This window comes from Zonotrichia leucophrys, chromosome 2, assembly GCF_028769735.1.
Source record: "Zonotrichia leucophrys gambelii isolate GWCS_2022_RI chromosome 2, RI_Zleu_2.0, whole genome shotgun sequence".
Classification (NCBI taxonomy): Eukaryota; Metazoa; Chordata; class Aves; order Passeriformes; family Passerellidae; genus Zonotrichia; species Zonotrichia leucophrys.
Window position 1 is genome coordinate 27,985,743 of NC_088171.1, and position 15,646 is coordinate 28,001,388.

The 15,646-nt window shown below is 35.4% G+C and overlaps 1 protein-coding gene across 6 annotated transcripts in view; it reads left to right on the forward strand.

Moving 5' to 3' along the window:
• The window catches only part of PHF14 (PHD finger protein 14), a 161,168-nt gene that overhangs the window by 35,766 nt on the left and 109,756 nt on the right, over positions 1–15,646 (forward strand). For all 6 annotated transcript variants that reach the window (XM_064704394.1, XM_064704396.1, XM_064704395.1 and 3 more), the window contains 6 exons: positions 1,054–1,200; positions 3,780–4,050; positions 4,621–4,727; positions 6,033–6,128; positions 7,657–7,760; positions 9,176–9,307. In XM_064704394.1, coding sequence (XP_064560464.1) covers positions 1,054–1,200; positions 3,780–4,050; positions 4,621–4,727; positions 6,033–6,128; positions 7,657–7,760; positions 9,176–9,307 — 857 coding nt within the window. The remainder of the gene's footprint in view (positions 1–1,053; positions 1,201–3,779; positions 4,051–4,620; positions 4,728–6,032; positions 6,129–7,656; positions 7,761–9,175; positions 9,308–15,646) is intronic.

Genomic DNA, 15,646 nt, shown 5'->3' on the forward strand with positions numbered 1-15,646 from the left:
AAAATACTTTATTCTGTTGGACTGCTAAATAGGAAGATAGCCTCATTGTTGTTGTCCTTAATAGATTATGTGTAAGGTTGAGTCTTTAAATTCCCTATGTGAATTCCTTCTGGATATATGTATCTGCTTGCCTTTCCACCATAAAATTTTGCTACGTGTTGTCTGCAGTCAAATTTTTAATCAAGGTCTCACACAATCTCATTTTAGGACGCAACTAATTTTTGAAGTAAGCTGTCTCATACTGTGAAAATCTTAAATTAAAATAAAATGTGCTTGTAAGGAAAGTCAGACTAAATTTTATTACTCTATGTTTTATAAGTGGAATAAAGGAAAATTTGATAGGCAGGTAATTTATGAATATTTGTATTACTTTATGAAGGAAAATTGCTTTAAGTTTTTGTTAGTCTGTAGATTTATGATGTTGTTTGTACACTTTTGAAATTACAAAGGCAATTAAATGTGTTTCTCAAACCATGTCTCTCGTGGCTCAGATATTTGTAGTCTGCTTGTAGGGTTTGCAGATCCTGAAGTTGCTATAAAACTAGCCATGACAGTGTGCAGATATGATGGAATGAAAAATGGGAGGGTATAGCCACCAAAATGGTTGGAAAAACATTAGAGAAACCAAATATATTGCCTTTGATCGTATTCAGAATTATTAAGCACTTGTAGGATTTCATTTAAAAGGCACAGTGAATCAACAGGAAATTAATACATGTTATATGTTAAAGGAATTTGTATTTAGGAATTTATTTTGCTGGGATTTTTTTCCTGGGAATGCAAATATAGTACAGAGATGGACTAGGAGAAAGTTAAATTGTTAATGCATTTAGAAATGTTTAAGATCATGCAGTGAAAACAATGGAAAAACACTTTATGTTGTACATCAACATGACAAAATTGATTTAGAAACATATTTTTTAGTAGTTTTTAAAAACATGCCCATTTGAACAAGTGAGCTGATTGCCAGAATGTTTTTGCTGTTCAGAGCCCTTTGGCCTCACTTTGTCTCACTCTATTTTCATTCCTTCCCCTTTGTTTTTTCTGAAACAGGATATAGCTGACCCTTTTTTTGCTTATTGTAAACAGCATGCGGACAGGTTAGACAGAAAATGGAAGCGGAAGAACTACTTGGCTTTACAATCTTACTGTAAAATGTCCTTGCAGGAAAGAGAAAAACAGCTTTCACCAGAAGCTCAGGTATTGTATTCGTGACACAAATGCCTCTGTATTAATCATCCATGTTAAACAAGACAGAAATTAAGAGAAGGTAAAAGTGGTATTATAGTAGAAAATTAGATGTGGAATATATTGATAGTGTATGGTCATTTAACAGCACACTGAACTGTTTCTAGGATTTGGTCTCTAAGAATAATTATCTCTACATTTGATACAATTATATATCATATATATTATATATCTGTTTCAAGAAATATCAAATATCTGTGCTTGTCTGAGTTGAAAAATATCACTTTGCTTTTGAGGTAAAAAGTTGGTAATTAATTTTTCATTTTAATTTATAGATTTTGTTTAAGATTTTCTTCAAGATTCTGAAGAAAAAAGGCCAGAAAAAATTAGGCATTTCTATTTCTATCTAAATTTCCAATTTTGTAGGTCTAAATGGAATTCTGTGTGCCAGGTGCTTTCATAGTAATGACTTCCTAGGAAAAGAAATAATGTATGCAAAGAAGTGAGTCTGTGCCACTGCGTGGGAGTTGTCTGAAAGCCTTAGGCAAGTCTATATCCTGTCTAGTGACAGATCCATTTAAAACTGTTTAGTTACTGCAGAAGCTCAACTGATAAAAGTCCTGTTGATACAAAGGTTTCAATTCCTCTGAGGGAATCTGCATACTTTCATGTTTCAATGTGTGTCTTTTATTTTTTTTTTTTGATTCTGAGGAATTTCTAGCATAGTTTGCTTCACTGCTTAGACTGAACTCCATTCCATGCAAAAATCACACCTGTGTAGGAAAGAAGCTTGTTACCTAAACAAAACCTGCCTGATTTATTTGTAGAAAGTAGCAGATGCTGTAAATAATGGAAATAATTTATGGGAGAGGACTGTCTGCTTTTTCTCTGAAGTGAGAATTATAGCGTAATGATAAGAAAATATTGTTTCATAGTATCAAACTTTTTATTTAAAAAAATCTTGCCTTTCCAGTTCTTCAGAGATCTTTGAATAGGAGAATATTAATTTAAAATTATCTGTGCTGTTGAAAATGAGCATGAGCAAATTCGTACTGTAGAAGAATTGTGAATAAAATGTTTTTTGGAAAATTGAACTTCATGTAGCTTGTTTTAAAACTGGTTTCATAATGCTTGCTGAATCTACTCGGCTCTCAGTTATGTGAAATGCACCCATGTAGTGGAGACATTACAATAATATGAACACTGCCCAATATAATGGTAAGTGCTGGTTGTGCAATATCAGTTTGGATCCAGCAGGGCATATTAGCTCTGTTTTCAGGCATGTATTAAGCAGTGCTGATAATGCTGATAAGTTCCCAGCATTTCACTTTCTCTTTCCTCTTTTCCCCAAACCAAAACTCTGCAATTTTTTAATATTAATTATTTAGATTAAATATTTTGAAGAATGCTGAAAACTGCAGGTGCAGTTACTTGACATGGTGTCATAGGCACCTTGATATGAGTATGATGACTTGCATATGTTTTGTACAACCACATGTTTTCACTCTTGGTGGCTTTGGTTTTGTACAGCAGTGGCTGTAGGTGGATCTGCACCTGTGGATCCAAGAAAAAAGCCACTGGGGTCAGAGCTGGCCTGTAAGCTGTATTTGGTTTGTTTCTTGGTCATTAATGTTCAAGACCTAGTTAAGGTAATATGTTCAGCTGTCTGCAGTACTACCTTCATTGGTTCTTTTTGAAATCAGAGATATTCCTTAACAATAGTGTGTATGTATATGCACACCTTTTGCTTTTGTCTCAGGAGTATCTTACACCATATGGTGGGGCAGTCACATTAGTTTAGATTCTTCTTTGTGCAGGAAAGTAAACAGCTTCTAACTGATAGTCAGCTGGAGTCTTGCCTCTGAAGGTTTGTATGTTGATGTCAGTTTCTGCCAGAATTGCCACTTCATAGAGTTCCCTCAAGACAGCATTTTCCAACTGTCAGTAACAGCTTGATCTTCTGGGGTAGATCTCCCAGATGGTCACAGATATACAGATGTCATTGACAATATACATTGTGAGCTTCTCTTGTCTGCTTCACTTCTGTTGGGTTGTGTTCATGACAAATTATAATCAGTACGTTTAACATTTATAAAGAGAAAGTGGCATTGAGAAAGGAATTCCTACAAAAGTATGTCAAATGTGGTACAAATGCTCTTCATCAACTTTTGTTGCTCACATAAACATCAATTTAATGTGTATCTATATGCATATGTGGTAGGTCAACCAAAGCTTCTACCAGTTGTGAGTTTTCACAGTCCTATCAAATTATCATTATTAGAAGGGGTTGTCTCAAAGCCAGCAGTCATCTGTTGCTTTCATCAGTGGGGAAATCTCATCAAGAAATGTGTACATCGCTCCAAAACTCTAGTGAAAGGAGAATGTTGTTTGTGTGTGCACATTGAAGTAAAATGGAATGTCTGTATCAACGTCTGTTTCTTGAGTTGTAGAGCTCCGGAGTGAAAATGGCATTGATTAGATTGCGCAACGCTTAAAATGAAAATAAAATGCAGATGTGTTCCAAATTATAGCTCAAAACTAATTTTGAATTGTTCGTTGATGTTTTTAATGGGTGGAATTCTTCCTTGCAGGCTCGAATCAATGCCAGGCTGCAGCAGTACCGTGCCAAGGCGGAGCTGGCGCGCACCACCCGGCCCCAGGCCTGGGTTCCCCGGGAGAAGCTGCCGCGGCCGCTGACTAGCAGCGCTTCGGCCATACGGAAACTCATGCGCAAGGCCGAGCTGATGGGAATCAGCACAGACATTTTCCCGGTGGACACTTCAGATACAAGTTCCAGTGTTGATGGAAGAAGAAAACATAAACAACCAGCTCTCACTGCTGACTTTGTGAATTATTACCTTGGTAAGGGTGAAAATAGCCTATTGTTCTCAATAAAAAGGTACCACTTTGCTGCATTGTGCTATGCTATTTCGTTGGCTTTTTTATTTTCCCTGTACTTAATTGTTTATAGCAGATAAATGTGAATTATGACTTCATTTTAGGTCAGGTATATTATTGCTTGGAGTCTCTGTTTACACAAAAAGCTTTTTTTTTTTAAAGACACTTTAGAAAAGAGTAAAATCTTTCAAATATTATCAGAAGACTAAACTGTCTTTAAGAAGGGAGTAAGTAACTTTTGGTATAATTTTTTTTCCTTAAATTCTTCTCCATTTTTATGTGGAATAGCATGACTTTTTGACTCTTTGCTAGATGCTGATCAAAGTTCATAATTTAAACAACTAAAGTATTTATGCAGCAAAATACAAATAGACTGTTCATTCTACTCAGTCTGTGTATTAAACCTCTAGGCCATAGCTTTGTGTCTTAGTATTGCTATAGTTTTTTACTTTAGATTGCATCACTTTTTTTAGTGCATAAAACTTGAAAATGTATATTCAAGAGTAGGAAATAATGCCGTTTTCTTTTAAATAGAGAGAAATATGCGCATGATTCAAATCCAGGAGAATATGGCTGAACAAAAGAACATCAAAGATAAGTTAGAAAATGAGCAAGAAAAGCTTCATGTGGAGTATAATAAGGTAAAGAAAAAGAGATGATAAACCCTTGTACCATTTTAGTATTGCTGCTATTAACTTAGATAGAATTTTTCTTTCCATGGAAAAAAATTCGGAGAAAAACATAAGATGCAAACTATTGATCTTTTAAAAGTAATATTTAAAAACTTATTTTTTCTTTTAAAAATATTCAGTAGTCTGTCTTTTCCCATACAAATAATACCAATTTCTGAAATGTGATATGTTGACTGGACCCAGGTTCTTTAAATGACCCTACTGAGAGCTCCACTAACAAATTTCACACAGACCTGTTTGAACCTGCATGATTCTCTGTTTGTAGCCCCACTTGATCACCGGTAATCTGTGATACTCAAAAGTGTTATTTATTTATTTATGTCAACTACAACTCCAGTTGGGCTTAGGTTTACTGACTTGTCTAATCTTTCAGACAGAAATAATCAGTATTCACACCTCCACAGTGTCCTCTGCATGCTTTTTAGGGTATAACAAATTTGAAGCCCATACATTACGGCTATGCTCTCCCATAGTGTTGCTAATGTAATTTTTTATCAACTCATCCTTATGATTAAAAAATAACTTTTTGCATTTTTACCAAATATTTTATTATAAAATTATTTTGAAACATAGATATACTATGCCTTTTGTGACAGATGACATGCTGCAGTTCTTGCTGAATTCAACAGCCTATTAAGTGATAGTTAATAATGTTACTGTGGTGTTCCTATTAATTTTTAAGCTGTTTGGTGTGTGTTGTAAGTGAGAACATATGAAAAATGTAGCAGGAGATCCTTGTGAACTGCCCAGGGATGATAAAGAGAAATGAAATTGTGTCTGGGGATTTTAAACAAATTAACAGTTACCTCCCAAAAGAGACAACCTAACAGTTACTTCAGGAAGAAAAAGAAACTTTTTTTTTTTTTTTGCTTACAGCCTTTACTTTTTAAGTTTTCTCTTTCTGTGAGTATGGCAAAAGAAAGTTTTGATTTGACATTTTTGTGTTCACTTGTTACAATCTTGCTGCCTAAGTAGTGTGGACATCACAGATAAGATGTTCCTGTGTTTTAGCTTTGCTTTCCATTTGACTTTATGAAATACTTCAGTACTTTACAAAGCAAGTTATTGCTCTTGGTTCTTGTTTTATTTCTGTTAAATTAATGAATGGTTCTACTAATCTCAGCTATATTGATGTGAGTTTCATTGTTTTTCTAATCCCACAATAAATTAATGCACCCTTGGTAAGTAAGTGGCTGAGAACTCTTAATGGATTTTCATTCCTGTTGCCTATTTTTTTTTCTTTTAATTTTTCAGCTATGTGAATCCTTGGAGGAGCTACAAAATATGAATGGAAAACTGCGAAATGAGGGGCAAGGAATTTGGGCTCTGCTGGGTAGAATCATTGGACAGGTTAGTTGGTTCTTTGCCTACCTTCACAGAAAAAAACAGCAGAACAGGTTTTCCAAGAATAGGCCTTTTAGTTTCTGCCACTTCTATGGCTGAATAAATTTATTTGATTTGATCAGACCCAGCCTTTACTCAGGGGATAATGCTTCCTGATTGAAGTACCTAGACTTCTGCAAACCACCTACTAGGAACATGTAGCCTAATTTTGTTGTTGTAATAGTGTGCTTGTTTGCAAAATTCTTTCATTTGGTGTAAGTGATTGACCTGTCATTTGTGATGAACCTTAGCATGAAGCATGAGTTAATCCTACTGGTTTTTATCTCCAGTTGTCTTTATTTACTGTAGGCTTCAAATGATAAGTTAACTTTTTATGGCTTTTATGAGATAAAAATCCTTTTAAGTGCAATATGTAATGATATGTAACTAGGCAGAGGAGAATGTTTTGATTAAATGAATATAAATATCTAGGACAACAGAAGATGTGGGTTACTTCCTTTTGACAGCAATTATCTTTGTTCCCATTGATACGGGAAAAAAGAGAAGTGAAGATTTTTGCAGTGTTTTCATACATGTTTGTGTCAGAGATATTAAATGTCAATGGACATTTTGGAGTTGAGAGGGAGATTGCAATGGTTTCCAGTTATGATTTAAGATTGAAGAAACTGTTCACTGTGGAAATGCAGACATAGAATTACTCACAATTTTGGTACACCCATTATTGCTGTTGATTTTGTGCTACTGTTCCAAAAACGAACCTTACACTTTCTTTATGCAGTAATAGTTCCTAAGATATGCAACCTTTTCCTAGTTCCATTTGTCTGCCTACCTCTCCTGCTTGCAAAGAAGAATTCTTGTATAACATATCTTTTAAACCAAGATTATTTTTCCTTCCTTTGAGTAAGTATTCGCAAATACAGTTCCTGATGCAAATGTTACTCAGTTTGAAAAAAAAGGAAAGAAAAGCTGAGCAGAATTCATTTACACAGCTTGCATGACATTTTTTTCCAGTTGGTTGAACAGATGCAGACCCATGGGGCTGCTGAGAAATGACTTTGATAGATGGTTGCTGTCTGAGAAGCCAGCACACTGCAGATAGTAGAAACCCAACGAGGGTCTCGTCTGCTTTGTGAAGAGCTTGGTCCAATAAGATAATTTTTCTAATTAACCTGTCGAGCACCAGTGTAGCTGCAATGCTGGGGAAAATAAACTGCCTCAGTATTCTGCCACTTTCATGAATCTGCCTTTGCTTGTTTCAGCTTCCTAAAGAAATGCATCCTTGTCCATTCCTATATTGAAAGCTCGAAGAAAAATTTTAAAAGCTAGTCTTCTTGTGTGTTTCTTACTGACTTGAAAAAATGACTGTAAGACTACTTTATTTTACAGAATCATAGTGGGATAAATGTGTAGCCTGTAAAATAGTTAGCTAAGCAGTCTCCCACTTATGTGTCTTGTTCTTCATGCATTGAGATGAGAAGAATATTCTTTTAAAGTATCACGAGTCATGCGTATTGCATTTCTTCAAATCCAATAGAAATTGAACATACCAGCAATTTTACGGGCTCCTAAGGAAAGGAAACCGAGTAAAAAGGAAGGAGGAGCACAAAAGGCATCTACACTTCCGGCAGTACTTTATAGGCAAGTAATTAAATTTTAATGGCATAGATACAGTATCTAGTAATTTATAGTTTCAGAAAAGTGTTCTGAGGAAATTGTTTATTTCAGGTTTTAATTAAAAAATGCTTTAAAGTTGTTGACACATTTTTACTTATTTTTGAAGGTTAAGTTGGATAGTAGTCAATTCTTCACCCTTTCACACATGAGTAAAGTTTGGATGTTTTTGCTAATTTGATAGCAGTGCTTTAAGGACAAAACTGTCTCGTTGCATCTGAAGTAGAAGAGTCCTTTGTTTTTTTTGATGTGAAAACTACCTGCACTTTGTTCTTTGAATGCTGTCATCTGAGTGGATGATTTTGAGAACAGGGATGATGCTGTTCAGTCACGATTCCTGGGTGCACAAAACACTTGTCCATATAAGAATTCTCACTTTTTGCTTGTGCTAAATTTCACTATTTCTATATTTTTATTAATTCCCAAAGTTATGAAATGTATTGACTTACTCTGCTGTAGTTTTTTTCCTCTTCCATAAGCGGTGAAGCTACTGACTGGGTTTTTATTAAATGTAATAGGATCCCAGACTGTGACTGTGCAAAATACACACATGTCATCTAGATTCTTCTTTTCTCACTGCAGCTGAGGAGTGACACAGCCTATTGCTTATCTAGAGAGCAGCAGCCAGACATCCAGCCACAGCAAGTAGTGTCTTGCCCAGCTAGAAGGCTAAGGGGAAGACGATGATTTTTGCAAAAGCAAAAGTTAGTTTTAGTGCTGCCAGAGGTAGAAATCTTGAAAATGTGGCAGTGGGCTGAGGATTTGGCAGTTTTGATGTACACAAATAATTGAAGTCATGCTTCACCAATTCTGTTTCATTTGAATGCACTCAGTTCCTCCCATGTTGTAGTGCAATCATTGAACACCTATCTTTTCAAAATAAGTAAAGTTTCAGTTACACTAAAATAATAACAAAAAGGAAGTGTAATTTCTAATGAGTAACATTGCCCAGCATACCAGCAGCACAGACTTGTTTCAAGGTGGTTACCTGAATAAGTAAGTGTGTGATTGATTATCAAGATTGGTACTAGCAGCATAATTTTCTGTTTAAGCATTTGTTGTATTTTTTTTTCACTTGCCACTGGTATATTTTGCTGAAGTATTGAGTGATTACTAACTTATTAGAAGTCCTCCAAAATTTAATTGAAAGCCATTTTTTGCTAACACTGACTAGTAGCCTTTTATGCTTTTACTGCACATAGGTAGAAGCTCCTTAAAAAAACTCCTCCAAAATTAATCCAGAACGTAATTATGCAATTAAATGATAAATTCAAATTGAAGTTGCCAAGTGTTTGTATTAAAACTGGGGAATGTGCTGGGGTGTATAGTTTGTTGTTTATGAGTATGTAATTATAATGTTTTTCTGCTGCGTGCATGAAAAGTTGTGGAATTTGCAAGAAGAACCATGATCAACACCTGCTGCTGCTGTGTGACACTTGCAAACTTCATTATCATCTTGGTTGCCTGGATCCACCTCTTACAAGGATGCCAAGGAAGACCAAGAACAGTTACTGGTAAGAACACAGTTAATGTGCTGTCCTGTGCTGTCTCTGTACTTAAAGTAGGATGTAAATGTGAACACACTTGCAAATTCTGAGTGGATTACACATTGTTTTAATGCAGTTTGAGGAGTTTTTTTATTTTCAGGTTATTAGCAGTGATGTTTCAAGGTTAAAAAAAAGAAGTTATAAAGATTTTCTCATTATTAGCCACTGTGTAAAAATAGGTTATAGCTGTAATTTTCTTGGGTTTTGAATTCATCTGTGATTGTTATTACTGCAGTATAATAGCAGTAGGAAATTATAGGCTAATACTTTTGGGAAATGAAAGACTTGGTTTTCTGTTTATGGTAGGACTGAGATAAGCAACTCTCTGTTGAGATCTTCAGGCAAATACTTGTAATATTTTTAAATAAACTTGTAAGTAGCTCTGTTTATTGCACTATGGGAAGTATTGGGTTTACTGCTGTCTTAGGACTCAAATGTACAATGACAGATGTTCATAACTGTACTTACTGCAGTTAGAGTTTCACGAATTAAAGTTCTTTCATGCTTGTGGAGCAGAACAAAAGCTAAGTTGTGCAGTGGAGAAATGATAAGGTGGCAGAGAATCTGATTTCCAAATGGTCATAAAATTAGCTTGCTCTGCTCTATAGTGTTAGCAGTCTGCATGTTTAAACTGCTCTGAAATGTGTTACAGCAAACTCAGAAACAGTTTGTACCTGGCAAGAAGTTAGAGTACGGCATCTCGAGGAGTCATTCACCACCTTGTCTGAATGCTAAGGTACAAAGTCAGAAAAGTATAAGAATTTCTTCTAAAACAGTAAAACCATTTTAACAGAAAAAGAGTAGTTTCTGTTTTTCTTCATGTGTCTCTAAATTTTCTGTTAAAGAACTTGCATAAAATATTTACTTCAGCCATCTTTTTGGCTAATTTTGAAGATTGTGTGCAGAACAAGATGGCCAGTACATGACATGGGAGGCCTCTCTTTTTTGTATCTTATTGTTACAAAACCTGGATTTACCTCAGTAAATTTGCCTCAGTAAATTTAAAAGATGAAAATCTCAAAAAGGTTTTCACCATCACCAATACTTTCCTGAACCTAATTTTCTTTTAATTATTTAATGTATTGTATTGTTAGACTTTTGATCTCTTTAGTCAAATTTGCCAAGTAGTTATTTTATGTGGAAGCTTTTTTTTATATTTTAAATTTTTAGATAGCTTCTTCATTTACACAGGAGATTTGATTTTTATTCTGCTTTTTAACAAAGTTGAAAAAGCTCACTAAAAGCTATCAGTCCAAAAGATATAAGACTAATTCTCAGTAGGTGTTAAAGGAAGGATAGGTCAGGTTAGGTAGTAAAGCTCTTTCATTTCAAAGCTATAACTTAGCTTTGTTGTAAATTTCATGCTTCGGTTATATCTCAGATCACAAACTTGGCTTTTACTTCTAATTAGCTCAGGCATATTCTGGAGTGTGAGATGATAGCAGACAAATTGAGCTGCATTGATTGCATTCTTTTCATCATTGAACATTCCTTTATTATTCTTTTCAGGATCAGTGGAGAGCACATAGAACAGACCCTTAATCCAAGTTTGAGTTCAGCAGGTTTTTCCTCCCCTGCTGTTTTAAATGCAATTTTTATCTTTTGATTAAGATATGAAGAAAAGGACATATATTTTTTAGATGAGGGCCATGTATTTTCAGATATTTGTATAGGATGTAATAGGAACATAGCAGAAAAATAAAATTGGTGTAGTGGGAAATTCCATGAAACATTAGGCAGGTTGAAAGACTTTAAGAGTGGTTAAAAAACATTGAGTTTAGTTCTTTTTTAAAATAGTAATCAAGAGTCAATTGTTTCTTTGTATTTTTCTTTCTGTTTCATTATCACTGCTAATAATTTACTCAGAATAACTAACTTCAGCCCTTGTAAAGGTTTTTATGATTACAGTTACGTACTTTACCAATTTATGTTTATTTAAACAATGAGTATTCCATCAGCTTCACCTTTTACGTTGTGTTTGAGGATGCCAGGCGATACAGGTTATGTGTGTGATGTTACATAGACTAATTTGTGGCTATAATTTTTATCCATTTCAGGCTCAGCATTTAATAGTTTAAATTACAGTTTACCAAAAAGGGTTTTGAAATTGTTAAATTAAACCCAATAGTATATAAGAGAAAAAACTTTGAGCATATTATGTATTTAAAAGCTAATTTGTTGAAGAAAGCACAAATTATATTTTGTTATCTCAGTGTTAAATTTAAAATGAGTTAACAGTTTTAGTCTTAGGGAAATCATAGTAAGAATTTAGACCTGGTGAGCACCAGTGTTTCATGGCTTACTGGTTTAACTGGTTTAAAGCACTTACCACTAAGAATTTTCCATGTTTGGAGTTTTATTCAAGGTAACAGAACACCCTGCACTAGTTTGTACCATAGTAAGTTCAAAGCCTGTCCTTATTTCAGATGGATTTGAGATGAGGAGCATAGAAACTATTTTATATAATAGTACATTAAAGCATTAATTTGTGCCTGTTTTGATGCTGTGCTTTTAAAGTAGAATCATAGAATATCCTGAGTTGGAAGGATTGAGTTCAATTCCTAGATCAGATTTTTTTAACCTGGTTTCCTTTCCTTTAAAAATTTGTGATTTTCAGTTTCTTAGAAATTCTATTCCTTAAACAATTAAATATTTTTTTGATTAACATGTTATCATAATGCTAAGTCTTATCATTCTTGCTGACAACTTGTGTGTTTTTATACTCCTGACCATTCTGGATGTATTTTCCTGGTAGAGAATGTTCTTAACTGGTACTAAAGCAATGCACAAGTGTTGGCAGACAATATAATGGATCAAAATCTAATTGTAAAATATTAGCATTTTCATTAAGAAAATACTTGGCAGCTACTAACAAGGATTAGCTTCTTCTGTTGGAATGAGATTGCTGAAAAAAGGTGATAACTTGTAGTAGCATATGAAATATTGGGGACTGAGATGGACAAAACAAGGACTAACGGTTGTATTAAGGTTGGTTGGTTTTATTTTTGCTCTAGAAGGCCAAGTTATTTTAGTGGTGACTGCTGTGGGGAATATTGGCCACAGGACAGAATGAGCTGTAGAGTTCCTGGCCAGTAGTTCCATGAACACTCAGGTGGTATCTGGACATTCATTCATATTCCTGACCTTGTTCATTCAGTACTGATCCAGCACCTCTTCATCCTGAGTCACTGGATAATGATATAAAATTATTAACTTGTATGAAGTTAATGATTTTATATCATATTTTTTTGCATTTTAACATACATTTAATATAATATACATTTTTACATGCATTTAATGTAATGTACATATTTATGTATTGTCACTAATTGAGGGATGTTTAGGTTGTTGCAAATGGCAAATTTTCTTTTTTTTTTTTTTAAACTCTGTAACTTTACACTCTGTAAGGTGCTCTTTAAAGCTTTTTGACGGCTGTATTAGGTTCATATAAACTGCTTTTATCTCCAGAATAAAAGCAGCCCTATCTTTTTTCCACCTCCACCACGTCATTTACATGTGCAATTTATAGAGTCTAGGTGTCATCTTGAAGCTGTGGTCCATGTTTCTTGTGTTCAAAGTGACTTAATTCTTTGTAAACATTGTGAGAAGTGATTTGCCAGAGGGTGTGTCTGGGAGACCTGTGTCTTCCTTTTGAAAACAAGCTCTGCTTATTTTCCTTTTTAAACACCAAACACCAGTTCCAGAACTGGTTTCTGGAAGCACTGTAGTGGTATTTGCTAAGCAATTTGAATATACTCTTTCCCAACTCACTGCTGCTGACTTAAGATATGTGTGAAGTGGGAAGTTATCTCTGATTCTTATACCAAGTTAGATTGAAGAAACAACAAAATCACCCAATTTCTTTTTTCTTCTGTAGGTTGTTAGTGCTTAATCAGACATTCTGTATGATTAAGAGATTTCAAATCAGTACTGAGAGTTCTTGATGGAACAAACTTCCAGAAATTTTAGCAGCGGGCACATTTTAGAAGTAGGCATATTATTGCCTGCTACTGATTTTCCCTGTGGGTCTAGATTAGGCAAGTCTAGACTAAAAGCAAAACAAAACCTGTGTACTGAAAGTTGAGTCTTTGGCACCATTTCTCCTGCTGTTTTGTTTATACTGCATAGCAATGCTTGCTAATTTGGAGGTAGTCAAAGATTGTTGCAGTAGTTCTAAAGTGACCTGCTGTGACAGGTTCTCTGTTCACTACTTGTCCTTGAAGAGCTGAAATTAAGTGAGCATGACTGTGGCACAGCCAAAAAGAAGTCATGTGGCTGTTTCCTATTACTATATTGGGATTAAACAGCAGAATGGGAAGAGTACTTCAAATTCAAGAACCGTGTTGGAATAAACTATAAGAAGAGCTGAAAAGAGATTGTTTCCAAGTCAGAGGGGTGTGTATCTGAAGTAGCATTTCTGTGGCTCTGTGGGAGCTAACAGACAAACTGCTATTTTGTAATAGGTACGGTGAGACATGGTTGACTATAACATTAGAGCCTATGCTGGTAAATCAAGAGGTTGCTTGTAAGTTGATGTTTATAACTCCTTTCCCCCTTTACCTTTGATATATTTGTTATATGAAGTTTTTTTATGTGATTCACACAGCACTCTCACTTCCATCATAGTATGATTTTGCTGCTCTTTTCTAGATCTAGGCTTTTTGTAATTTTGATTGCTTTCCATTTTTGACTGCTTTCACACTTGCACAACCTGTTTCAGAGCAAGCTTGTTCATAAGAACAGAATTTAAGTAACTTGAATGCAGTACCTCATCTTTTGGTCAAGATGTTTTATGTCTTCCTCAGTAACATAAAAATTACAATGCTTCACAAACATATTTAAATAGGATAATAGTGCAGCTTCAGGATTTTAGTGATCTGGATGGGTATTTTCTATAGAACTGTCTGAACCTAGGTAGCAGAAAAATGGTGTCTTTCCCTTGTAATAACAGAGATAAAGAAGAGGAGTTATTTAAATCATGCAGGCAGAGTGGTAGATCCAAGAAACTGGATTCTCCACTCCAAATACTGTTGTAAAACCCTATGACTATTTGTTTCTCTTTTAACGGTGTCATTTTTAGTGCAGCTCTTAAGTTATGGAGGCTTTTTCTTTAATTTATACATGGCACATATTTTTAACAAAATAAATGCTTTTTAAGAACAGCTCATAGAATTTTTGAGCATTTTCATAGAAATTGCTTACATCTGCATAAGCAGATCATAGTAATTACTTTCAGTTGTGCTTTCCAGTACATAAATTAATGACATGACTGATTCTGCAGTGTTATGGAGGGCCGTGCTCTCTGATGCTTGCTAAATAGAAATTCACCTTAAAGCTGTGGGTTGGACTGCTTTAAGAACAATGTGTCTTATGAAAATAAAGAAACTCAAAGTAATTCATAGCTAAGCAGACATGAAAGATTATTGGAGAGAATATTTTTACTTAAAGCTTCTCTCTTTATCATTGGAGTGCCTTTCTCCATAAAATCTTTTCACACAAAAGGGTATTCACCTCTGGGTGCAAACACAATGTTTCCCAAAACCAGCGCTGCTGGACAAAGGCTTTAAGCTGGACAAAGCCCTTGCAGCTTAGCCTTCCCCTGCCCCAGTGTGAAGAAAGTAGCAAAGAGCCTGGCTGAAACTCAGAAGCCAGATCCCAGGCATTGTGCTTCCCACTGGTTTTCCCAGAGTGCTGTGCTGGGCTGTGTTCAGCAGCGTTTGCCCAGCTTGACTCGGTGCCACGTGCCCGGCACTGGCACCACTGGCACTGCCAGCTCTGGCCGCGGTTTTGGGCTCTGTCCGGCTGTTTCTGCAGCATCAGCTCAGGGGGGGTTTGGGAAGCAAAAGGGGACCAGCAATGGTGGAGAGAGGGCTGGGGCCAACTCATGCCAGCACCTTCTCTCCAGAGAGATCCAAGCAAGATGGCAGATTTTCTCTTTTTGGTGCTCGGCTCTTGCTGCCGAACCCACGCCCCCAGTGATGGTGTGCATGGTGGTTAATTAAACAGTGCTGAAAGCTGCATCCCCCTTTGCTCTGTAACCAGAGTAAGGAGGAAGAATACAGGACTATATTCTCGTATGCTGGCCCCAGACTGTTTGAAAAGTATATAAACTGTCTTCCTTGTGCTTTGGCTTTTCATAAAGACTCCATACTTACATGAGAGAGGGGAGAAACAGTTATCTTTCCTGCAATCTACCCTGTTCTGCTTTTCTGGACCAGCAAATATTTCAAGTACTTTCATGGGTCTTATTCACCCTGTCTTAAGTTCTTTTGAGATAAGAGGTAATAAATGTTTTTAACATTGCAA